Genomic DNA, 26,933 nt, shown 5'->3' with positions numbered 1-26,933 from the left:
AATAAAATAGAACAAGAAACTAATATCCCTGAGGATTGACTCACAAAAGCATAATTCAAGCTTTTTTTATAAAACCTTATCCTTCTAACAAGAATAACGAGAGTAAATTTTGATTTTTTTTTTCTTGTCTTTTATTATTTTACCTTTCCCTTCTACCTGCCCCATAACATGATACTTTAGCACATCAATCCTTATTTGAAAAATAATATATACAATAAAAAATAAAGGTTGTGATATATTCTAAACAAAAAGAGTATAAATGTAACCTGTCAAAGAAATTGGTGTAATGTTAGTAAAGCAAAGGAATTTTTTTTAGATCCTAAAAGAAAAAGAGGAGTATTGAATAAAGTCCAAAAAGCAAGTAAAGAATGTGAGTGTAAGTAATTTCCTTCATTATTCCAAAAAAATCTTAGAACATCTCTGATAAATTTCACGAATTCCTTATAATGAAAATAATATTTTAAAATAAATTCTTCAAACACGAGTTCTTTAAAATTGAAATTTTACTTCCATAAAAACAATTTCTATTTTAAGTATGTTTGTTGAAACTCATTGAAATATTGTTTTCATAAATAAGGAAAACATGAAAAAAAGTTTCATTGGAAATTTCCTTCGAAGTATACCAATTAATGGCAATATTACTTGCTTGCTATATCAGTAGATCCAGAAAATTATCACTCTCAGTTTTGAAGAGAGGATGTCTACTTTATTCAATTTGACATGTTCTTGCAGTTATCTACCATACATGGTGACAAAAACTGTAAGTTCCAAAAGATAGTACTGAATACAGATGATTAACCAAAGCTCACAATTTTGTTCCAATATTGCACATGAGCAAAATTTGGTTAAAGTAAACCAGTCAATCAGTGTAAGTGGTGGCAAGAGCATAAAGCATTCTGTGAGAAGGAACTATGAACACATGCATTTTTTGGGAGATTTTCATGCTGAAGAACTCAGAGCTCTTTCTATTTCCTCCAATGATCGACCCTTTGTTTCCACAACATTTCCAGCTATGTATAAAACAGCAAGAACACAAACAGCCGAGAAACCCAAGTAAACGGTGCTGATACCAAACTTGTTTACAACACTCAAGAAGTAGAGGCCAATGACAAAGTTGGAGATCTGTTAAGACCAAACACATTCATAGTTTCATTGTCAAATTACTATCTACGCAACTAATAAAACCAGTATTGCAATGAATATATGTTTAGCCTAGCTTCTTCATAAGCACTTCTAGAATAAAAGTAACAAGGAAAAATGAAAAGAATTTCTTTATAAATTCTCTTATAGTTTTTCTAAATTTTTATTTTTTAACTTTAGGGGATCAGTTAATTTTAGTTTATGAAGAAACTTGTTTTATTTTTTTCTTCTTATTTTTCTCTCCTATAAGTAATTCCACAGATCTCTCCAAACAAACCCTAAGTATAATGCCAGTATACATCATAACTAAATATTGGATGAGAAAGATCCAAGGAACTTCTGGGGCAAAATATTGGATGAGGAAATTCATAATGAAGCTATTTTCTAGGGGAATGATTCTTCAACCATAGCATTCTGAAAATCAATTTGGAAGGCAAAACAGTGTTTCTTTGTTTGTTTTTATGTTTGGTAAGATCACAGGCAGCTACATTTAGACACTACCAAAATTTAGTTTGTTAGTTTAGTATAATTTCAAAAATTTATGGCAAGATAAAGGTATAAACCACAGGTAAAATATTAGATTCCACAATGAAGTTACTCACCCAATGTGTGCCTAATGACAAAGAAACTGCTTTTGCTCTAATTCTAGAAGCAAAGATTTCCGGTAGAAGAAGGGCAGGTACAGGTCCAGCACCAAGAGAGAAGGATAGGACATAGCTGGTTAAGATTCATAAATCATAGTCATCAGAAATGAAAAGCTTAATTAATAAAAGAACCTAAAAGTTCATTTAAGTTCAAGTCTTTCAGTGAATGGAATCACTATCGTTTAAAGAATTAAATGACTTACAGAACAGTCCCAAGGACAGCAAGGGGGCCAGAGTATGGTACAAGAACCTTCCAAGTAAAAGACAGAGAAAGAAGCAACATAGAAGCAGCCTGGGGCAGAGATTAAAAGTCTGTCAATTATATGAATGAAAAATGCAGGATAATTTATTTACACAGCTCTCAATAAGTCAAATAAATTATAAAACAGCAGAAATTAAACTAACCCATTAGGATGAAGATTTAGTTTGATTACACCAAACAGAAACATAAATTCAAAAAACATCATCTTATCCCGGAGTGAGTGACTCTCTAAAATAATATTAAGAAGTGGACTTTAAGCTTAACTCAACCTTATAAAATCGGCTTAAGAAATGTCCTTATCTCTAGTTGATATGGGATCTCCAACAAATAGTTTGAACTATAAAAGAATTGAGTTATATATGTGTTCATTTAAGCAACAAAGAATAGACCCAAACCTACCAACCTAATTATGCTTCTAACATGTAAGCATAAAATGAAATCAAACATCACAATGCTTGAAAACTGCCTTTCCTTCCTTCAAGAATAGAAAGTATAAGCATCATGAGAAAGGGGAAGTGAGAGAAGTGGAAAGAATAAAGTGTAACTCCTTACATCAACTTCTCAAAATTCTCCTTGACACTTTGTTAATTAACCCAACACTTCTCCTTGCTCTTGCAGAACCAAAGTGTCAAAGAAACTGCTTTGTAAGATCCAAAGTGGTTTGCTGCTAGCTATGCAAAAAGAGTTTCTTGCTCTTCATTACAAGGGAATCTGGTCAGTAGTTCATCTTTTCTCCTTACAGACATGCAATTGTTTGTAAATGGTTGTTTCATGTTAGCGAAAACCCTGATGATACTGTTCATAAGAAAATCAACATGGCTTTGACTTCAATGAGACCCTTTCTCCAGTCAACAAACCTGTCTCCATCTGGATGATGATATTAACCCTTGCTTTTACTTATAAGTGGTCTTTGTTTCAGCTAGATTTTAGCAATGGGCTTCTTGATGACGAAGTTTACATGTCTCAACCTCCAAGATTTGAAGCCAAACATACTTCTTGGCTTTGCAGGCTTCAAAAAGCCATTTAAGGTCCGAAACAAACTCTACAAGCCTGGTTTGAGAGACTCAACATCACCTTACAGCAGCTTGATTAAAAAGATAGCAAGTGTGATCCTTCTCTATTCGTCTATCATCAGAAAAACTGCACAGTTTATTTATTAGTTTACGTGGATGACATCATAATAACTAAAAGATCCACCTCCATGGTTTAGCATCTCATTCACAAACTACACTTTGTCTTTTCTCCCAAATAATTAGGTGCCTCTTATTTTATTGGTATTAAAGTATGCCAACAGTCTGGTGCCACTTGTTCTAATGCATACCAAATATACAAAGGACCTACTATCTAAAATAAATATGGTTGAGGCCAGACCGGTCTCCTCTCCTATGTTTTCTGGTTCTAAACTCTCTAACCAAGGTTCAAATTTTTGTCCTCATCCATCGTTCTATAGGTCAGTTGTTGGTACACGTACACTCCAATACGTCTCTCACCATTACCAGGCCAGAGATTCATTTTTCTGTCAACAAAGTATGCCAATTTATGTCTGCACCTTGGAATCTCATTGGATTTCGGTCAAATGAAACCTAAGATTTCTCAAAGGTACTTTACAATGTGGCTTACATCTCTCTTCAGCTATACCTCACCAGCCTCCACCCTATCAGTGCCTTTTGTGATGCTACTGATAGGCATTCAACCTCTTGGCTGTGATCTATCTAGGCATTCAACATCTCTCTTCAGCTATACCTCACCAACAACATTCTTTTTCTTAGGTCCCAGCTCAAGTTGGTGGAGTTGCCACTGTCTCACCCACTTTGAGCTTGCAAGGGATGTTAGAGATATACTTTTCTCTGACCTTGTAATATCTCGTTAAGTTTCTATTTGTTTGATACATCTAACAGCTGCCAGTTAGTAGTTTGTTAGTTAGTTACAACTGAACAGCTGCAAGTTAGTGGTTTGTTAGTAGGTTACAACTGAACAGCTGTCAGTTGTAGTTGTTTACAACTGAACACCTGTCAGTTAGGGACTATACTCTGCTCTTATACACATATACTCACTGCCTTTTGTACATTTTCAGATCTAATCAATAAATCATTTTACTCTTTTTCTATTTTTCGATAGTGTTGAAGGCTAACAGGATATAGTTTCTAACTTATCAACATGCTCATGTGCCCAAAATTATATTTGAGGTGAAAAGATATATTTGAACACAAAAGCCGACCATGCATTATGCCACTGCACTAATGGAAGATTACTTCCTTTGCTCTGAACAAGTTTAGCCAGGTAAGGCATTAGGCCCTCAAAGCTTAACTTTTGACAATTTTACTTGTGATGTTTCAGGGATATCACGAATCTATCATGTATATCTAACATTTTTGAGCTTTGCCTCAAACAGATGTGTGAGGAAAGTAATTATTACCATCCCACTAAAGCTTATGATAAGGAGACTTTTCCTTCCTTGTTTGTCCATTAAGGAGGAAGCGATAGCAGTTCCTGCAACAAACAAAACATAAATCAGAAACAGTAATTTGCGTGCACAACATGTACAATAACCTTTTTTTATTATATGTGGAATAAACATTTTATGATTAAATAATACTAACCAAAAACATTTGATGCACCAACCAAGGCACTTGCTGCAACATCAGACGCAATTCCAGCACTACGGAAAACAGAAGTTGAATAATACACTACAGCATTTATTCCAGCCAGTTGCTGGAACAAAAAAAGTGCTGCCCCTACACTGACAACTGCAACAAGGCACATTTTAAGGAAGTGCTATACTATTTCATATAAGAATGCATAAAGTAGACTAAAAAGTTAGTTGGTCAGTGAAATTAAAACATAAACCATGATAATAAAAGTTTCTCTGTTGTTCTGAATTGTGTGTTTAATCATATTTGTGAATCCTTTATTTATAATCATTCAAAGTATAATATAGGGAAACCTAATAAAAGACTAATAATACTGAACATTCCTAATTATCAGCTATACTTAATGTCATGAGTCAAGCTGTTTACAAATGTGATAAATTCAAGAGCTCTTCAGGGCTTTGGAGAGCATGTTTGCAAGTTGGTTACATGAGTTGACAAAGTTAGTGATAATTTGTCCATAGAGCACCTTCTCTCTCACAAAATGAGAATCAATTTTTTATATGAGAAACCTAGCTCTATGATACCACAAGGAGTGTCACTCTTATTATGAATTGTGTGTTTAATCACACATGTAAATACTTTATTTATAATCATTCCAAGTATAATATAGGTAAACCTAATAATGAAGAATATTCCTAATTATCAGTTGTAAATATTTCCCTAATCACTAAAGATCAAATCAAATCTTTTACAAATAGTATTATCATTTAATAATAATTCTTCACACAAATATATTAGATTAAATAATAACTCTTCATACAAATGTAAGAAGGGCCTCAAGAAAATCAAACATCAACGGGAAGTCTAAGGATTATCAGGTCTGATCAATGTGGTTTACATTGAAACAAGATAACGGATTTGCATGAAGCATCAAGCTGGATAACTATTACAATCAATGTGGTTTTTACATTGAACTTCCTTTACACCAACAAGCTTAAAGAAAAGATTTTTCTATGAAATGGCCTTCAAGATATTTAGGTTAGTATTATCATTTTTTGTCAAGTGTTATCAAAACTATAATCAGTCAGAATCAGAACTGAATTTTAGGATACCTTTCCAATATCGGCTACTAAACAGATCAAACCACCCTGCTTCAGGCTCAGATGAACCTTGACTTGCTGTTGATAAGTCAAGCATAACTGTGGCAACTCTTTCTTTTCCATAAAGTGTTTTAATAGCCTTTTCAGCTTCAGCGAGTTTTCCTTGCTGTAAAATAATACATGGAATATTCTCAGAAAACCTACAATAAAATTACGGCATTAAACTCTTGACAAATACACATTAGTTATCTATGCACAATATGTATGTACTATGTTGACTTTTATACCAAAATATTAGTATCACAACACTTAAGTTTCAATTCAGTTTGAGCATTAAGGAAACTGATAGTGTTTTTAAGCCTCTAAGTATATCTTAACATACATATAAGACACATCATTTATATATAATATATATGACTTGTCGGATTATGTTGGAAAATAAATTTGCCTTAATTGCAATCAATCCTAGCTTGTGTAATTGTGTTCTCGTTGGAGATTACCTACATTGCAGCCCCAACCAAGAGGGTGTTTAGCTTTGGAGCCTGAATACTTCAAAAATGACTTTTTTCAAAGATACTTTTAGAATGCTTCCAAATACGTATTGGAAATGTATCCAATGTTTTATTTTTATTTTTTCTAAGAATTGGCTTGGATACTTGATGAATGTGTTTTATGCACACTTTTAGCATAGTTAATTGGACTGTTTACCCCTTTTAGTGCATAAATATTCATTTTTAGCTTTGTTTTGTTTTGTAAATGAGTCATAAAAGAAAGATTAGTAAGAAAAGACCTTAATTATGTATATTTGCATTGATATTGATTAATCTTCTTTGAATAGGTGTATGAATACATAAACCTAGGCAAAGAACTTTCAAAACAAGAACCCCCCCCAGCGCAGATCAACAAAGTTGCAAATAACTGTTTTAACTGCCACTCACTCAGCAATATAGCTTCGCCCAGCAAAATCACTTCAGAGCGCAATGATAGATCTAACGAATAATCCACTCAACAAATTACATTTCACTGAGTGAATTTGTGCAGATCTGGAAAAGGTCAGCAAGTCAAGAATCAACTCAAAATTGAGCCGGCTTTCTACATAGGCCTTGTGTGACTTTTTGCAGTATTGAACACTATATATAGGTGTTTGTAAAGTCACTTTAGAGGGAGACTTGTTTTAGATAGTTCATCTAGTTTTCATTCTCTTTAAACACTTTCCAAATTTTTCCTTTTAGAATTCGAAGTTTCTCTCTAGTTTCCATTGTTCTTTACAAGCTTTCTTCTACATTTGGAGCACTTTCAGATTTAATAATTTAATTCAGTTCATGTTTTGCAATTTTTAATCAATTTTTTTCTCTCTAAAGGCTACCCACCTGAAAGCATCACTATGAAGTATGAGATCCCAAGTAGGTTGGCAGCTCAACAATCACTTGCTGTTAAGATGGATAAAGTATTATTAAAAAAGAAACAAAAAGAAAAACAACATGGGAACCAAACCAATTCATTCTCTTTATTCTCTTTACTTTCTAATCATGCAAGTTAATTTTCTGCAGTTAACTGTTCTCTTTATGGCTTTCTAGATTTCTAGGTTAATTTTCTGATCTGATTCTTGGTTCATTGGCTGAGATTTGGTTTTCTATAGTTCTAAATGTTTAGATTTCAATGTTCTTGAAGTGTAATTGATTTTGTTCGGTGAAACTCTTTCAATTATATGACTACTTCTTTTTTCAATTGAATTCATAAGTCTAATTTGAATTGAATAGAGTGAATCAATTCGTATTAGCAATTTGAAATATGAATGTTTAGGAATTCATATAAGTACTGTTTTGTGGTTCCAAATAGTCCTAAAATTCATCATTAGACGATGAACTAAGAAGAAAAATAGAGAATTAACCATTGGTTTTCCTAGATTTTAGAATAATGGAAACAACAAAAAATCCCCAAACATAATTCTAAAATTAAAATTGAAAATAAGACTAAACACCAATACACCTTGTGAACTCGATCTAGGTTAATCCTTAACACTATATTAATTGTAAAATCTTGTTTGATGCACTTAAGCAACTAGAGTAGTCATCAATACTTCCAAATAGTAAGCATGTCTTATAGTAGCTTGAGCAGCAATAGTCTTCCTCATGCTATAAGAGGAATTGGAATGAATAGTCCTTCATTTGTTCTTTGAAGAGAAACAAATTAGATCCAAAAAGGGTTGAATATTTGGTTTACGTACATTACTTTCAACTTATGTCTAGAAATGGGAGGTATTATTGTATGGAAAAAAAAAGAGACCAGGTTGCGGGATAATAGTGGAGATATATTCACATAATGGTTTTGAGCTTCTTGAATTGGTATCTTGTGAACCAAATTAAGAAACTATCTTTGTGAATTGTAAGACTTAATAAAAAAGTATTGATGTGTCTAAAAGTATTGTTTACTGTAGTTTAACTGTCATTATGAATTTAAAGGATACTACAGAATTGCAGGAAAACCTGAAAAAGCCAGCGTGGACTTTCTGGAGAAATAGCCATTCCTAGTGCTAACAGAACAGATGGAACTACTGCAATGCCAAACATTGTCCTCCACCTGATAAAATATAATTAAAAAATCAAATGAGCTAGAGGAAATAGAAAACTAACCAGCAAATTTATCTGGATCCCATAAGATGAAACTATATAGTAAACCATGAAGACACCATGGAAATATGAATTTAACTTCAAAACTAACACAATCAATTATTTAAAAGAAATAATTTTTTAAAAGAAATATGTGCAGAGGTGTAAAACTTTCCGGTGAATCCATACATATTGGGTCAAAGCTATTACTTCTGTAATGTGAAAATACCAGGTCTAATTTCAAATATTGATATTTAAGCCCTATATTGGATTAACTAGATTTTTGTGTGCACCAAATTTTCATATTGCTTGATTGATGAATACTTCGCTATCCTTCATTGTAGTGTCCAAATTTCAATATCTAAAGTATGAATCAGTAACTGCACTTTTATCGCAAAGCACGTGTTTGCAAATTGCCACTAACATTAGGACTTCATATTTCTGTCAGGGGAATTGATTAGCATAACATTTACTTTGGTGTAGATTGAAAAATATTGCAGAATATTTTATATCAATTGGTGTACACTGCAGAATATTTGTTATTATTGGTGCAAATTTGTTGGTTACAAATCTTGTACTGCTATAATTATGTAATTGTCTCCATAAGTAGTTAGCAGATCTGCAAGATAGCATTTATAATAGCAAGTTTTAGGGCTAAAACTCAGATTGTATCATCACTATTTAAGTGGGGATGGGGTGTGTAAGTTTTCACCTAACCTCTTTTTGAGCTGTTTATTTCTCCAGAGAAGAACAGAGACTTGTGATCTGCATCTTTTCTAAGTCTAATATTATAAACTAAGGAAATCAAACTACTAGAAAATAACTAATGTTTAGCTCCAATAAAATCCCTGACATCAATTCTTATTGAGAAAATACTTGGGATATAGATACGGACAGAGGAATGTCCTTAAAATCTTGACAAATTTCTCTCTTCTATGATCATGTTTCCTTCTATCACTTCATTTATTTCCCACAAAAAAATATCTCTACTTTCTTGTAGCATTTTACCATCTCTATATGATATTAATCACCAGAAGAAATAAACAGCTCAAAAAAGAGGTTAGGTGAAAACTTACACACCCTATCCCCACTTAAAAGAGGAAAAAAAGCAGTAAGGTGAAACAAGTAAATACCATGAAGGGTTTCCAGCCAGAGGCAGCCCAGCTACCAGTGCCAGAAGAATCCCAATACATATAAAAAGTTGATTAACAGAACCTAGTGCACCACGGACTTCGGTTGGTGAAATCTGCCCATAAGAAGGACATGTAGATCGATATCTTATTATCTTATGTAGACATGATCACAAAGATAAGAATAATTAATAAAGCACCTCAGATATGTATAGTGGTACTATAGCAGATGTAACACCAATTCCTACACCAGCAAGTAACCGACCAATGATCATTGGCTGAACACTCTGGGCTGTAGCACTGTAAATTTATCATAGCTTATAATGTCAGATTTCAAAAGTATAGAAAGACAAAACCCTGTCCTAAATACTAACTGACAGACCTAAGAAATGCTCCAATTGCTAGAGGGATTGCAGCTAATTGAAAAGTCCTAGTTCTTCCAAATTTGTCAGCCAATGATCCACCAGTAAATGAACCAGCAGTGGCACCAGCAAGAAGTGTGCTGACAATCCAGCCTGTTCAGGGATTTTCACTCATGATAATCAAGAGAAAATTATTGATGGAGCATATGCAAGTCAAGTTAGAACTTCTAAAAAGTTAACAGTAACAGAGTGGGACTTGTAAGCTGGAACTTTCATAAAATATTCATTCAAACCTGTTTCATACAGCTTATTACAAAGTGGTCTAGGCCTAACTCAACTGTACAAAATTATCTTGTAGGGTGATGATTGACCCCACTTATATGCTATATTTTTGCATTATCTCAAGTCAATGTGGGACTTGCGTTTTTTCCAACAAAGCTAGGTTAATTTTCTACTTATGTTGACAGTACCATTAGCATGTACACTACAGTCATCGATACTGAAAATCTTCCCTTTATGAGTGCCAAAACAAATTGCATTTTCATATATAAATTTTTGTTACTTATTAAATCAATAAAAAACTTCAAAGTAATTTACATAGGTAGATAGATAGATCTATACACACACATATATAAAACATGAACCTTGTAGAACAGTATTTTCAGTTATTCCTAGATCCTTTGCGAGGTATTCAAGAGCACCATTTACCACCCTACATCAAACATCACATTGTCAGAGTTATCCAACACAGAGATATTATTGAATGAAAATTAGTCACAGTTATACATGAAAATATTATAACATAGATAGCAGCACAAAGAAATGACTTGATGCATTATAGTCTATTGACCCACATGCAAATAGGAAGATTTTATACATACCCAAGATGGTAGCCAAATAAAATGGCTCCAAGGCAAGCAACACCAACATAGGGTAGAACAGTTCCAGAAGATCTGCTTTGAATGGTAGCTGGGACAACATCCTCGGTGTTTCCATCTGCAACTCAATTTACTTGCTATGAGTATCTGTAAGAACATATAAATATATGTAACAGCTAGAAAGTTATCAAATTGCAATTCAAATCTGAATTGTCAAGCTAACTTTTGCATTGTGAATCATAAAATTATATAGAATTCTAAGAGGCAATGCAAAAAAAAACTGAAATATATGTATGAATGGCATATCTTTTTTAGTTCTCAATGTATTAGGTTTAAACTAGAAATTGATAATAACATATTAACCATAAAAATCTCACAACAAAATCAGAAGTCACAAGTGAGTGTGTGAAGCTTCTATTTCATAAAACTAAAAATGAAGCAATGGAAAAACCAAATATAATGCATTGAACAAAGTCAAAGCAGAAAAATAATCAAGTGCATTGAGTTGTGCTCCATCGTTTCCTTATGAGAAATGGCTAAAGAAAAGTAAAAAAGAAAAGAGGTAATAAAAAGATGTAATTTGTATTAATGATACAGAATCCCACTGATCCATTCACATATTGCACAATCCAAAATCAACTGCTATGCATCACATGATATGTATCACTGGCCAGCTGAATAGTACCATATTGAGTGATTCAAATCACAAATACAAGTGAGATTTACACTGTAAGCTGACAAAAGTAGCAAAAGTTGTTCATAGATTTTGAAACTTTAGCACTAAAAATTCTGTGTTTTCAGAATCATCACATATGAAACTAAGAGCCAACAAGAAAAAAAAAACGCAATTCTAAAAGATGAATTCCACAGTATAAACTTTTAAGATATTCTACAAAGGAGTATTATCCATAAAATTTGAATTCCCTCATGTTCAAATTAAACATTCATGTATGAACTGGATTACAAACCACAAGATTCACATCATTCATCATGCAGATTTCATGTTGGGGAAATCGAGCAACAGACTTAACTACCTCAGTCAACAAACAATAGCAACAACAAAAACGATAGTTAACACACATAGACAAGTATAGCCTTGCTAGAAATAAAACATCAATGCAATTCAACAGAAAGCTAAAATGGCATCATTAAGCAAAACAACACTCGGTCCATCTACATGAATCAAGTACATTATATACACATCACAGGCAAGACAAATGCAATCCGAAAATAATTCACAATAGCTAATAAACCAAACAAAATCAAAACCATCAGCAACTGCATACAAACCCGAAGTCATAACCCTCACTGATCTGGGCTTAACGGATGACCCAAAAATGCCACCAAAACCAACGCTAGTACCAATTAGCTTAGTTTCCATAGTGGCAGAACCAAGCCTTAACCCGCAGAGATCGGTGTTACTCTTTGCCATGGACACTCTACTATGTCTCAAAACACTCCCATTTCTGAACTCCACAAAATCCACCAACCCCCTTCGTTTTGGAACCCCCAAAGTGACTCCTTTAACACCAAAAGTTGATGCATGCATGCTATCTGATAGAAAATTCAAACACCCATTAAATCAAAACATAGAATTTTTGAACAATTATATGTAAATGTACAAAATATGTTGAAATGGTGCGGAGAAATAAAAAAAAAAATGCCACCGCTAATGCAAATGAACTAAGATGGAATCGTGAAAGAAAATAAAGTAACAGATGGATTACCTTGTAAAAGGGTGACACAGAAATAAGAAAAGGGTGATTAAAGTTTTGTACTTTAGAGTGCTCACGTTCACTATGAAGAGATCAAGCAATGTTTTTTTCGGGATTTGCGTTTTCTGAAGGAAGGAACTTTGAAAGAATCGCTTGAGTGAAACCAAACACTAAGATGAAGCTGATGAAGATTTCAACTATTTATGTATTATAAAAAAATACTTAGATAAATTATCCATCCAATTATAAATAAGTGATGACTCATCAGTACGTGTTCTTTCGATTCATCATCAGATTCAGTTTTGATTAAATAATTATGTTAAATATTTAAAGAATTTGATTTCTTACAAATATTAGTTTTATCCGAATTCAAGTAACATTGTTTCTGGAATGTCTATAATCTCCTATAAAAAAATCTAATAACTTTTTTTTATTGTTTTTATCAGAATTTTAAAAACTATATCAAAAATATTTCTTAATAATTACCAATATAAAAAATTTATATTACAATATATATCTATTAAACTCCAAAGTCTAACGTTGTCAGCAGAAATTATTTTTTTACGATAAACTCTTAACTTTATAATTACTTTAAAATCATATTTGAATTAAGAAGGACATGAGTAATTAATTAGACAATAATTAGGACAAATCATCTAAAAAACGACACTAATTTATTTTTGAATTTGTTAATTTATCTAATAAGCTCTAAATACCTACTTTTTGAATACTGATGAAAATTTAAACACATTACATTAAACCATTTTGAAAATTTATCGTAGATTTGGTGTTATTAGTGCAATAAAGAAATGTTTAATACTAAAAATAATTTGTACTGGGAAGTTGAGTCCTAGAAGAATGGTGTCAACTAAAAAATTACAAAATTGTTTTAAAGTTCAAAAAGTGAACAAAATATTTTTATACAACCTTCAATCATTTTTATTTAGAACATTTATAAATAGAAATTAAACAATGCATACATAACTCACTCTTATGTGAATTACACTAGGTCTTTAATTCTTATTAAGCTTCTCTTTGGGTAAATTATTTTAAATTGTCTAATAAACATGAAATAGAGAATGATATTTTTCTTTAAATCTTTAACTTTAGTAAAGTTTTATGTTTTTAGTTTTATATCATCTTATAGAGAGTTATTCTTATATCATGTTTTTTTGTTTTTTGTTTTAAAAAGCAATGATAGTGATAAAATATTTGTGAAAACTAAAAATGATTGAAGGTCCAAGTATATTTATAATCTTTAAGAGATAAAAACAATAGTTAAGAATAATTTTATATATTTATCATGAAACAAAATGATACTAAAAATATTTATATAATGTTTTAAAATATAGTGAAACAATTTAAGTCTTGAAGAAGATTTAAATATACTTCAATTGTAGTAAACTATTATAAATTGTCTCCATTTTTCAAATGTATGACCATTCGAAAACTATAATTTAAAAACAAAATTCTTAAACCATCTACTCTCATTATTTCTCTCGAAATTTTTTGTTAAAGAATTATTTTAATCTTGAATTGACATATAGAGTTAACATGTTTTATTCAAATTGTTTAATAAAATTCATTTTATGTAAAAGTTGTTAATTTGTAGTATTACTTAAATTAAAATGACTAACTGTTACTCAAAATATAAAAAAAAAAATCATATAAAATTTAACTTCTCAATAAAAAGATTAATTTTAATTAAAAACAACCCGATAAACATATAAAAAATTGATTGATTGGGTATTTTCAAAAAGAACAAAACATATACTTGTGATTATTGATCTGAATTTGTTGGGTTCTAGAAAGAAAAAAGACAAAATAAAAACAGAGGATTATCTTACGTGGTAATTTTAGGATTAGATTACCGAATGAGGAGTTGCGTTGGCGTGGCGGCGAGAGTGCACGTGTCGCACTTTTGTTTCTGTTTGAATACTGTCTTTTTGTGGCGGCGCCTGCAAGGAGTGGTCCTAGTTACAATTTTGTGTGTACTATTTGTTATTTTTGGAATTTTAAGAAATATGGTGTCAGAAGCTATTCACGGGAAAAAGCAGTTATTTTTTTCATGCATTTAAAAGATCTTCCTGGTGGGTCAAGAAATAAAGGACTACCTTCTTAAAAATATAATTATTTTTTAATGTTATATATATATAATAATTTAGCACGTTTACAATTTATTGTAAAAATATTTTTATTATAATTATTTTAACTAGTAGAAAAGACGCATGTTATAAAGTGAACTTTAAGTCTAACTCAACTCCATGATTCAATGGAGTGAGGTTTGCACCCACTTATATACAATGAAAGACTTTAATTTTTAGTCGATGTGATCTCTAACAACACACCCTTAGGATATGTTTTCTTTTTTTTTATACTTTTAAATATAATTAAAAATAAAATAGAAATATTAAATATGGTAGGAAAATTTTCTATTATATAAAGTTGCGTATGCATGATTAAAAATACTTTTAAAAATAATAAACAAAATCAATTTTTACTTATTATTTTCAACTAAATAAGCACTTTTTTTCATTTCTTTTCGTTTTCTCTTTATCAAAGGAAGCATGAGAGTTTCTTTTATTATTTTTTACCTTTTTTAAAATTGTCATTTTGAAATGTTACATTATATAAATAAATTTTACTGCAATTTTTTTTTTAAAATAAGAAATTAAGTTGTATTTGGATAATACAAAATAGTTACATAATTAATATTGTTTTATTATAAATATTATATGTTGCCAATTAATGCAAAGTTCAATTGGAGTTAAAATTAAGAATAAAGAATAAGTTCTACTTAAATATAATGATTTTGTGGTAAAAATTTAAATATTAGGTTAAAATATAATAAGGTTAAACTGTGTTTTAAGAATTTTGAAGATTTTTTGTAAAGTTTTGTTTAATGGATACATCAGTGTGAACTTTATACTTTACAAATGTATTATTAAGTAGTTTTTTTTCTTAAACGTGTTTAATGCCAAACACAACATCAAGTTTGATAGACACATTTTTAAAAATCGTTTAAAACTATTTTTTTTAGGTTAGAAGTATATTAATAATATCTAATCTAAAAAATAAGGAATTAAAGAGATTTACACAATATTTTTATACCTAATAATCCAAATTATCTCTTTTTAGTTAATACAAGTTTTATTAAGCAAACTAATACTACGAAGATACAAGTAAGTATTGTTTGGACCTCAATCACTCTTGGCTAAAACAACCTAAGTATTTTTTGGACATTAAACCATTTTGGGATAACAACCCTCAATATTTTTGGAGCATAATCATTCCTAGCTAAGACGGGTATTATTTGGAATCCAACCACTCCTAACTAAACCACTAAGTATTATTTAGAACATGGTCACTTTTGGATAAAACTAAATATTGGAACATAGTCACTCATGACTAAAACTAAATATTTTTTGGAACATAGTCACTCATGACTAAAATTGAATATTCTTTAGAACACAAACTCTCATAACTAAACCAGCAAGTATTGTTTAGAACATGAATACTATTGGTTAAAACACAAAGGTTTACACTAAAAGTGATCTAAAAAATTATAGTGTTGTTACTAGAAAGAGAGGTTACTCCTACAAAAAATGCAAAGATTATTCACTCTTCTAGATAGTTAGGAATACAAACAATGTTCTTCCTCACAACTACAAGACTAAGGATTAATCAAGAAATTCAAGAGTTTGTTCTCATTTTTGTTGAAAGACTTTTTTCAACCTTCATTCTTCACAAAGATATTCTATATATAGAGTTGTGAAGAAAAGAATCGTTGTAAATCCTTTGAATAGGATTTGTTGTGAGGGTCTTCTTCTACTTCTACTTCTTCTTGTGTCTGACCATGCTTGAAGCTTTGAGATGCATTAAATGTTCTTCTCTTTAGTATTAAATGTGTGTGACTTCTTTAACAAATCCTCCTAAACACAATAAAGTTAAACAAGCCTTCACAAGTTGCTTTTTTCCTCTTCAACGAAAAGCAAAGATATGATTTAGTTGGTTGACTCAGTAACATTAACATACCACATTTTCCATAAAATTTGTTTGCATGAAACAACTTTCAAGATGTTATATATATATATATATATATATATATATATGCATCTAATATAATTATATTTTCTTTTAATAACATATTTAATATACTAATGTACTAACATTAATATTGAATTGATATATTATTAAATCATGCATAAATTATTTATCACTCTAAAAGATTATTTTTCCACGACTCTGAAAGCTAAGACACTCTTTTTATATGTATTGGAAAAAACTGAAAAATGGGTTATGTCATTTTAAATGTTCTGCATAGCGTAAGCATAAACTACAATGAAAATAATGTATCTCCGGATAAAACACAAGCCTGTAACTCAACACATTTTAAATAAGGCATCACAAGATGACTTTACAAATAAAAGTGAATTATGCAAGTTATTACAATAATATACATCTAACACTGACAATGAATAAACACATAACTACAAAGCAAAGTGCCAAAACACAACAAGACAAACAGGAACAATAAACATGAAAAATGAATGTGCTTTGAAATATGATTTTTTTTTTGTAGTTGCCACTATTTTTATGTTGAGCACACAAATTTATATTTATAATTTATAATTCAACACAATTAAAATAAGGCAACTCATGATAACTTAAAAAATAAAAGTCAAAAAGAAAATTATGCAAGTTATTACAATAACATATATCTAACTGTGACAATCAATAAACACACACCTACAAAACATTATAATAACATACATCTAATAGTGACAACAAATAAACACACAACTACAAATCAAAGTGTGAAACATAAAAAAAGAAACAGGAAGAATAAAACATGAAATATTTTTGTGTTTAAGGTGTAGTTGCCATTATTTTTGTGTTGAGCACGTGAGTTTATAATTCAACACATTATAAATAAGGCAGCACATCATGACTTAAAGAATAAAACTGAACAAAAGAATTATGCAAGTTATTACAATAACATACATAATAAACTCAAACCTACAAAGCAAAATGATGATACATAATAGAAAAAAGATGAACAATAAAACATGAAATATGAATGAGGTTTTGTTCTAACTACCATTATTTTTGTGTTAAACACATGAGTTTATAATTTAACACATTTTAAATAAGAGAGCATGTGATGTCTTAAAAAATAAAAGTAAAAAATGAATTATGCAAGTTATTATTAAAAGTGCGAAACATAATAAAAACAACATAAATCAAGGTCCAAGCATATCATGAATCAATTCTAGGAAATCAATTTTCGCCTTATATAATGTAAGACTTGAACCCCTAACTTCACCTGCAAATTCTTAGCTTCAGAATGCAAACCTCCACCTATGAAACTCTCTTTTATTGATTATAAGTCAGTACGTGGTTTTCAGATTGATTCATAGTGTGCTAGTAGGAAGTCGATAACTTGCTCATTTGGTGCATATGAACAAAAATAATTTGTGTTGAGGTGTCTTTGTGTTGCTATAAATTTTTGTGTGTTATGCATATAACATTATTATACCAACACATTTTAGAAAAGACAACAACAAAAAATTGTCAAACTAAAGTATGGAACTTAAAACAATAAGGTACATGTAAGTTTGCCAACGATGGCAAAACATAACGAAAGCAACAAAAACAATCACACAAAAATAATAAAAAAAATATATAAATGTTTATTTTTGTAAGTGTCAGAATTTGAGTTTTGACCAAATGAACTTATTACCTCAACGTAGTTACAAAAAGTTAGAAAAAATCAGTTATACAAATGAAAGCATAATCTATGACAAAATTGAACATCTGAAATATGATGTGAATATATATCCTTCAAAAGATAAAATACCAATATCAATATCCAAATACATACTAAAATAAGCTAACAATAATAACGTTCGTACCACAATTTCCACACCACTATCATAGAAGTTTTGTATGATAGAATTATCAGTACAAACTTTCTTTAGTCAAAATGAATGATCAAATTTGAAAGATTGTTCCTTTGTGTAGTGAACTTTAAACAAAATAACTTTATCATCAATACAACAAACTCTTTGGATATAACACCAGATGCAATGTTCTGAATTCATACAAATAAATCCATAAAGTGATTAAGTAATTCAATAGATAAACATTATATAACTACATCAATAGACAAAAAATGTTTAAAACTTAACTTTACCATGAGATTCAAATATTTACGCACAAGCTTTTTTATCAGGGTTGTAGCATTCCTGCAAAAAGAACAAAAGTAGTTGAATTTGTATCATCAATAACATGCACCTTGATCTTATACCTGAAATAGACAATTAACAATTAAAAACTCATTACAAACTAAAATATCAATAAAAAATAAAAGTAAAAAATAGATATGAAGAATACTTTAATTGAACTTTGATTACATGTTTGTTACACTTTTGACAAAAGAACATCTTAGAATCTGGATACACTACTTTATTGCATAAAAGTTGTCTACCACCAATCATCATGATCTACAATATGTTGCATAGTATCCATAACCACAAAAGTGTTTCCTCTGACAAAATAAAAATAGTTATCACCTTAAAACGTACATAATCCTTTTCGATTTGAATGACACAACAATATAGTCGTACCTCCTTGCAATCTTTTAGTCCTTGAATAGTATTTTAAGGACTCAAGTGCAGGAACTCATCTTCGAGGTTATATTTACCACCTTCAGACAACTGACTCAATCCCTATGAAGGATGGTTAGTAGATTGAATCATCCTACATAGTTTAAACATCTGGTTATATTACGTCACCCATTTATACTATAATAATTATCATAATAAATTTTGTAAATAAATAATTTTTTGAACTCACATTTTCTTAAGTTTTGCTTTCTCTTTGGAGTCCATGTTATAAACAATTTTGGTATAGTCCAAACAATTTGGAGACATACCTAATCTAAACTTAAAATAACATATAATTGAATTGAAATGATGGAAAATTTATGTATAACTAACAAAGAAAACATAATTCTTTTTTAAAATTACCTACCCTGAAAAACCTTGACTTTCACAAATTCGATATTAGTCATAACGTTTTGTAGTTCTCCCAATGACAAAATTGTGTTCAAGTCATTAAAGTACACTCAAATCAGTAGTTGCGAAAGAAAGTGGTTAAACAACAATAAAAAAATTATTACTTGTTAAAGAAAAAATAAATAAATAAAAAATTAATAAATATATGTCTTTATGGTGACTATTTTGCAGTACGTGTATCGAGTAAGAAGTAATAATTTGTCTCTAAGGACAGATATCAAACTCACAAGGAACAATTCTAAAATCTCAAGTATAACATTCACTAAATATAAGACAATATGTAAAAGTTTGTTGAAAGATTATGTATAATGAATTTGTAAGAAATTAAATACAAGCAAAGTAAATGATTTGGATTAGTCAATTAGGAAAATTGGGATTGAGGTTCATCCTTCTCACTTATTTGTATTTTCAATGAATAAAAACATATAACATTTCATCTTGATTGACATTGATACTCATATAAAAATCATTCATATTAATTCCTCACATACAAAATTATTAAGATAGTCTCCTAAATATCAATTCTTCGCATGTTTATAAAAACTCATTATCATTATGAACAAATGTTACAAAGATCAAAATCATGAATAAAGATTCAAACTTTAATAATAAAATGACAATATCAATCATCAATCAAAAACATAATATTATAAATAAATATCACCTCAATACATAAGAGTTTGACCAAATTACCCTCAATCCCTAAGGGAAGAATTAACCACTCAATTTGGTCATTACAAACATGGAAAGAAAGTAAAGAAGATCCAAGATATTTCTCCTTGACAACTACCTCCTCTAGAATTTTCTATCTCTCTATATTCTCCCAATGATGTTTAGGGTTATCTCTTACGCCTTTTATTTAACCTAATTGGGCTTGGGCTAAGTGACATCTCCCTTAAGCGAGTTTGACGAGAAAAAGCTCAACTTCACTGGAGTGAACTCGCTTAGGCGAGTATTGGGCAAGTTCCTCTAGAGTGATCTTACTTAGGCGAGTTTGAGCGAGTTTTGGATGTTCCAACTTTGTCTTTTCATCTTATCCACCCTCCTTTAGCCCTTTTATCTTCATTTTTCCTTAGAATTCTAAAATTAACAGAAATTTAGGAATAAATCGTTCACATTCATCTTATAATAAAAAATATGTAAAAATGTTCAAATTCCTAAATTAGGGTTTGAATTATAACTATTTTATGAATTAAAATTCATAAGTGTCTATCTTTTTATATGTAATATTACTTAATTATGACACTAATGACTTTACCATTTCAAATTTCAAATTTCAAATTGAAATTCAAATGTACCCGCCAATATAACCATAACCGAAAGGAACAATGTACGAAAAAGCTTTAACAAAAGTATCCAATAAAAGTTTATAACATGTATTAGGGAAAATCTGTAACAAATTTTTAGTATTCGACATGTGCACAATTGACAAATTTATGAAATGTTACATTACAATTTTAGGATTTCTCTCAGAAGTAGCATCAACATCATGTCCTCAACCTAGACCATGAGAAAATAAAAGAATTTAATCAAAGGTAAAAGATAATCATATAGAAATGAAGTTAAAAATCCTAATAAAAATTTGATGTCACTAAGATTTGAAATAAGAAAAGTTAATCATACTTAAATACAATTAAAAACCGTAAAAAAATCTCATGACACCAAATACTATAAAAAAAAATTGTCCATTTACATACCGATTATTATATACGGATCTAAATTCGTATATAAAGTGAATATTACATACAGATATTTTACATATATATTTAATTCAGTATATATTATGAATAATTAACAATATAAATAATACTAATAATATAAATGATATTAATAATATTAATAATATTTATATTAAAAAAAATTGTCTAGTGATTAAAATTTCTTTGGTGAAAGACACTTGGCTTTGAATTCCGCTCAGAATTTACACACTATGTAGCACATTTTTGCTAAAACAATTAGCATGTATGTGAAGAATGCATGTGAGAAGACAACGTGATGTGTGAAGAAGCCATGTGAGAAAACGTGCTTCCAGTGTGTCACATGTCGTACACAAAATAAGTCATTCGCCCAATTCTTTTCTACTTTTGGTAAAGTTTTAATTGTTTTTTGTTTTGAATTTTTTGTTGAGAAAAGTTACTCGGACAATAAATTCTATTTGTTTTATTATAGATGATAAACTTCTTTTGTGTAGACTCCTTTCTTTATAAATTAAATTTTCTAATAATTAGACTAATCCCTTTCTTTATAAATTAATATTACTAGTAATTAGACTGTGCAAATAATATTTCAAGAACATCTCGACCACGTACACATTTGACATCTTAGTACATCTTCATCCTACATTAATAATTTGATTTTTGGTTTCCTAAAAGTAATTTTGAAATCAAACCATGTATTAAATATTAAGAATGAAAATAACTTATAAATCAAAATCCAATTTTAGTTTAATTTGTTGTAATCTTAAAGCTCAAAAAACCATGAACAAATTCTACAATTACAAGATGTATACGACTCACAAACACACAACTGGTTAATGCAAAATTAGTTTGATTTACTTCTGGGTTAATATTTCATTAAATCAAACTAAACTAAATTAGAGGTAAATTAAGAGAAATTTTATTAAAATGACCCATTAAATATTTTACGGGATTTAATTATAAACTAAATTATATTTTGAGATAAAGAATAAAAATAAATAATTTGATTAAAAAATTCATACATAGTTACGTATTAAAAAAAACAACACTTTTGTATTATATTGACTTACATCACGTAAATAATAACAAAAATTATAAAAAAATACATAATTATTTTATAAAATTTCATGTGTAATTAGCATTAAAAAAGTTAAATGATTGATTTCATGTGTAATTAGCATTACAAATTTACACCCAATTCAATCTCTATTTAATTTAATTAATTTGGTTCATATTAAATTATTTGACGTAGAAAGTAAACTAGCTTAATTAATTAAGTTAGTTTATTTTAGATTTTTGAATTGGTCATGAACACCCTTATAATTGTTGACAAACATTTATGCAAACACCTAAGACGTATCTAATGATGTAACTTATCATATATTGTTTTATTGTTTAATATTTAATGAGAAGAAAATTAAGTAAAAATAGTTTTTTATTCAACTAGGATAATTTTATGGTTAATTACTAAAATAATAAAAATTTAAAAAATATTAAAATTGGTAAGTCATATTATTTTGATACAATTTTAGAGTAATCAAATTTTATTTATTATTGAAGTCGGTAACACGACTTCAATTGATATTTTTAGTTGAGATACAATTACACTGTGATCATGTCACCTTAGCACAATTTCGAATCAAATACACTGTAATTATGTTATCTTAATACGACTTCACTATAACATTAAAGTCGTGTCATCTTATCACAATTCCAATATTGAATTCGTGCTAACTTAACATATCTTCTTTACGGTAAAGTCGTGTGAACTTGTCACAACTTTCTATAATCTTTTAAAATTTGTGTTATTTTAATAATTAGCTTATAAAATTATCTATTTTGATAAAAAAAATGGAAAAAAGTACGTTTAAATGAGTAAAGTTCCTATTTTAAAAATATGTGTATTTATTCGTATTTATACATTTTTTTATCAACAATAACAGATATATAAATGTGAACCACTTCAGAGGTAGATCAACATTTATACAATAAATACATAATTCAACGTTTAAGAGTACTCTCCAAACCAAACAGGCAAATGCACAGTCCACTCTAAAAACCTAAAAACCTAAAAAACACCAAATAACCAAACACATACATTTCAAAAATTTCAAACACCAACATAAAAAAAAAAACCAAAACAGTGCGAAATTTTGCAGAAATCTAAGACCACTCCGCATATACACATAATAGTATGTGTGGTGCGGGTTTGGCGGGAAAGTGACGCAAAACTAAGAATGAAGGTAGGTTTGTGAAGAAGCATGAGTTGACAAGAAGGGCGTGGTGGATGCCATGGAAATCCTTATCATTTTGCTTTCCACTCTGTCACCTGTTCATGTCTATCCACTAAATTCAATCATCTTCCATTCTCAATATATTACACAAACTCTCTTTTTTAAAAGGAAAACTACCCATTCAAGTAAACCCAATAACTCTAATTTGATTTACTTTTCAACTAAACTTAAAGTCTTTCTTCTTCTTTTTTTATTTCGAATATATTCATAGATTTTAATAAACGCAATAAGAGAGATACTCTATTCAAACCACCCAATTTATTTACAATAATGGATTCTTTCACTCTACATCAACAGAAATCTGCATTTTTTTTTTGGTTTTGTGGTGTTGGAAATCTGATACCCTTGAACCGAGGTTCTTTTAATATTTAACAAATTTAATATAATAACATATAAACTTAAGTTTTAAAAATTATATATATATATATATGTATATATATATATGTATATATATATATATATAGTTAATACATTTTGAAAGTGTTAAAGAAAAAAAATCTAATTGCTATTGTTCTATCCGGAACCGTGAGACCGAGTTGCTCACATACATATATATGAAAACTCGGCTTCTTGATCAACTTATTCATCACAAAGTCTCTTGATTAGCTGAGTTAATCCTAATTAAGAATTATAAAGTATATTAAGGAATTATTTGTAAAATATAAAATCAAATAAAACAGTATAAATAGAGGAAGACTTTCTATTTTTGATCTGATTAATCATATAAACATCTCAATTGACTTGAATGTGAGTGTCCGTAAATGCAGATACTTCACATATAGAAAAGATGGTTGAAGGAGAAAAAAAGACGGAAGACTCAAAGTGCTTTGATAGTGGATATTCGATCTCATAAATTGTAAAAACAACTACGATTGATATGACTAAATATTAAGATGACTAACTATTAAGAGTTTAGTGGAAACTTTGAAAATTACAGAGTTCTTCCAACTAATGAAAAGAGCTTGATAGTATAAGGAAACTTGAAAAAAATAATATTTAAATGAAGAATATTGAATTAGAACTGCAAGTAGTACCAAAAGAATATTTTCACCTTATCAATTTTTCTCCAACTAGAAAGTTAAGATGGATAATTTCAAAGAAAAATGATTAGAGAGTGTAGATTGGGTAGCCGCAGTTAGGCCATTATATAAGTGAGGCTAGTTCTTCTTGCACCACATCAATTTTGATTTACACCCATCATTTATTTTAAAACTTCAAATTATCATTGTCATCTTTTTCAGGCTTTTACATTTAGAATAAAAAAAAAACTTCCAAATTTAACATTCGGAAGACATTATTATTCTACGGATTGTCATATCCGGAAGACAAATCTCAGTTCCAGATTTATATATTCGGAACTGTCTTACTTATGTTGTGAATATAAATATTAAAAAAGTAAGGGTAAAACAAACAATTTTTTTTTCAGTGTTGGATGTATGTCATAACTGGTATGGGAAGAATTAGCCTATAGGGGTTGTAGGCACCTACTAATTTGTAGGCACTTACTAATAGAAATAAATCCTCTGTGTTGATTATGCGAAAGAACTCCATGAATGATGAAATATGCTAACTAACACCCCCCCTCAAGCTGGGTATAGATATTTTGCATTCCCAGTTTGGACTTGAGAACAGTAAAGGTGGAAACAGCTAGTGGTTTAGTGAGGATGTCAGTAGTTTGCATGGAGGAAGTGATTGGAAGCAGCTTGAGAAGACCAACATTAATTTTCTCTCGGACAATATGACAGTCAATCTCTATGTGCTTCGTCCGTTCATGAAAAACCTGATTTGAGGCAATATGAATTACTGACTGATTGTCACAGAATATAATTGTAGGTTCAATGTAAGGGATACCAAGATCCTTAAGAATGTAAGTCAGCCACTGAATTTCACAAGTGGTTGCTGCAAGAGCTCTATACTCGGTTTCTGAAGAACTTCTTGAGATAGTAGGTTGTTTCTTGGACTTCCATGATATAAGAGACTCACCCAAGAAAATGGCAAAGCTAGTAACAAATTTTCTGGTTTCAGAACATGTGGCCCAATCAGAATCACTATAGCCTCGAAGTTGGTTGTTACTGTTCTTGTGGAGAAAAATTCCCAAGCCAGGATTACCCTTAAGGTACCTTAGGATGCGAAAAATAACTTATTCATGGTGCTTTGTAGGAGAAGAGACGAACTGACTTAAGTTGTTGACACTGAAGGCTATGTCAGGCCGTGTGTTGGTGAGATAGATCAGCCGTCAAATAAGTCAGCGGTAGGTAGATGATTCTTCTTCATTTAGTTGGACGTTGTCCGTGGAAGAAAGGCGGGAGGAATGAAACATGGGTGTAGGCATGGGGGCACAATCCAGCATTCTCCTTTCATGAAGAAGATCTAGTGTGTACTTTTTTTGACTGATATGTAAACCAGATTTGTTGCGAGCTACTTCCAATCCCAAGAAATATGTGAGGTCCCCTAAATTTTTAATTATGAATTATTGATCCAACAACTTAGTGATATGAGTGATTTCCTCATCATCGTTTCCAGCAAGTACAATATCATCCACATATACAAGAAGAGCAGTGAGTTTAGTATGAGTGCGTTTTAAAAATAATGAATGATCAGCAGATGATAATGTGTAATTATGTGAAAGCAAGAAATTAGATAATTTGGCATACCATTGTCGGCTAGCTTGACGAAGACCATAGAGAGATCTTTGGAGTTTGCAAACGTGGTTTGATGAGGGGAGAGTGAGACCGGGTGGTGGTTGCATATACACTTCCTCAAGGAGATCTCCATGTAAAAATGCGTTATTAACACCAAGTTGTTTGAGAATCCAATCATTGGAAGCAGCAACAGCAAGTAGTAGACACAATGTTGTCAATTTTGCAACAGGGGCAAAAGTATCTATGAAGTCAAGGCCTTCTAATTGTGTGTACCCTTTGGCAACTAAGCGTGCCTTGTACCGGTCAATAGACCCCTTCTGATTTGTGCTTTATCTTGTAAACCCAACGACAACCAATAGTCGTCTTCCCAAGCGGAAGTGTGGTAGTCCGCCAAGTGTGATTGGCGTCAAGTGTCGTCAACTCCTCTTGCATAGCTTGTTTCTAGCAGACATGTTTTGAAGCTTCCCTGTAAGTGTGAGGCTCCGAATGGGAAGAGATAGAAAGAATAGTGCATTTAAAAGCAGGAGATAAAGATTTATAAGAAACAAAATTATTAATGGGATATTTAGTACTTACACTGTTTGTGGTGGTCAAATCAGTTTGAAAATCTGCAAGGTATACTGGTGCCTTTCTTTGTCTATTTGATCTCCTCAGTGGTATTTTCAAATCATCAATTTGTGTATCATCCAGGGTCTCTCCATTTTGGTTAGGATCCATGTCCACATCAATTTGTGCAGTACCCATAGTCTCATGAGGATAACAAACATTTTGAAAACTAATATCACAACTT

At 30.3% G+C, this 26,933-nt stretch overlaps 1 protein-coding gene across 1 annotated transcript; it reads right to left on the bottom strand.

Moving 5' to 3' along the window:
• Positions 1–658: 658 nt before the first annotated feature.
• LOC137837179 (plastidic glucose transporter 4-like) lies at positions 659–12,712 on the bottom strand. Its single transcript, XM_068646070.1, has 14 exons — positions 12,444–12,712; positions 12,007–12,270; positions 10,720–10,834; positions 10,483–10,550; positions 9,859–9,991; positions 9,677–9,776; positions 9,480–9,592; positions 8,224–8,317; positions 5,750–5,903; positions 4,647–4,793; positions 4,463–4,536; positions 1,988–2,076; positions 1,743–1,857; positions 659–1,122 (listed from the first exon to the last, which is right to left on the bottom strand). The coding sequence occupies exons 2-14, from the start codon at positions 12,263–12,265 to the stop codon at positions 940–942; spliced, it is 1,644 nt and encodes a 547-aa protein (XP_068502171.1). The 5' UTR covers positions 12,266–12,270; positions 12,444–12,712; the 3' UTR covers positions 659–939.
• Between the last annotated feature and the right edge of the window lie 14,221 nt (positions 12,713–26,933).

The sequence above is a fragment of the Phaseolus vulgaris genome, chromosome 4, assembly GCF_000499845.2.
Source record: "Phaseolus vulgaris cultivar G19833 chromosome 4, P. vulgaris v2.0, whole genome shotgun sequence".
NCBI lineage: Eukaryota > Viridiplantae > Streptophyta > Magnoliopsida > Fabales > Fabaceae > Phaseolus > Phaseolus vulgaris.
This window is presented reverse-complemented; position numbering and strand designations above follow the sequence as displayed.

Coding starts and splice junctions, on each gene's coding strand:
- LOC137837179 (XM_068646070.1), bottom strand. CDS start 12,265: ATGCATGCATCAACTTTTGGTGTTAAAGGAGTCACTTTGGGGGTTCCA. Junction 9,593..9,676: donor TACCACTATACATATCTGAG/GTGCTTTATTAA, acceptor TCTTATGGGCAG/ATTTCACCAACCGAAGTCCG. Junction 8,318..9,479: donor CTGGCTGGAAACCCTTCATG/GTATTTACTTGT, acceptor ATATTTTATCAG/GTGGAGGACAATGTTTGGCA.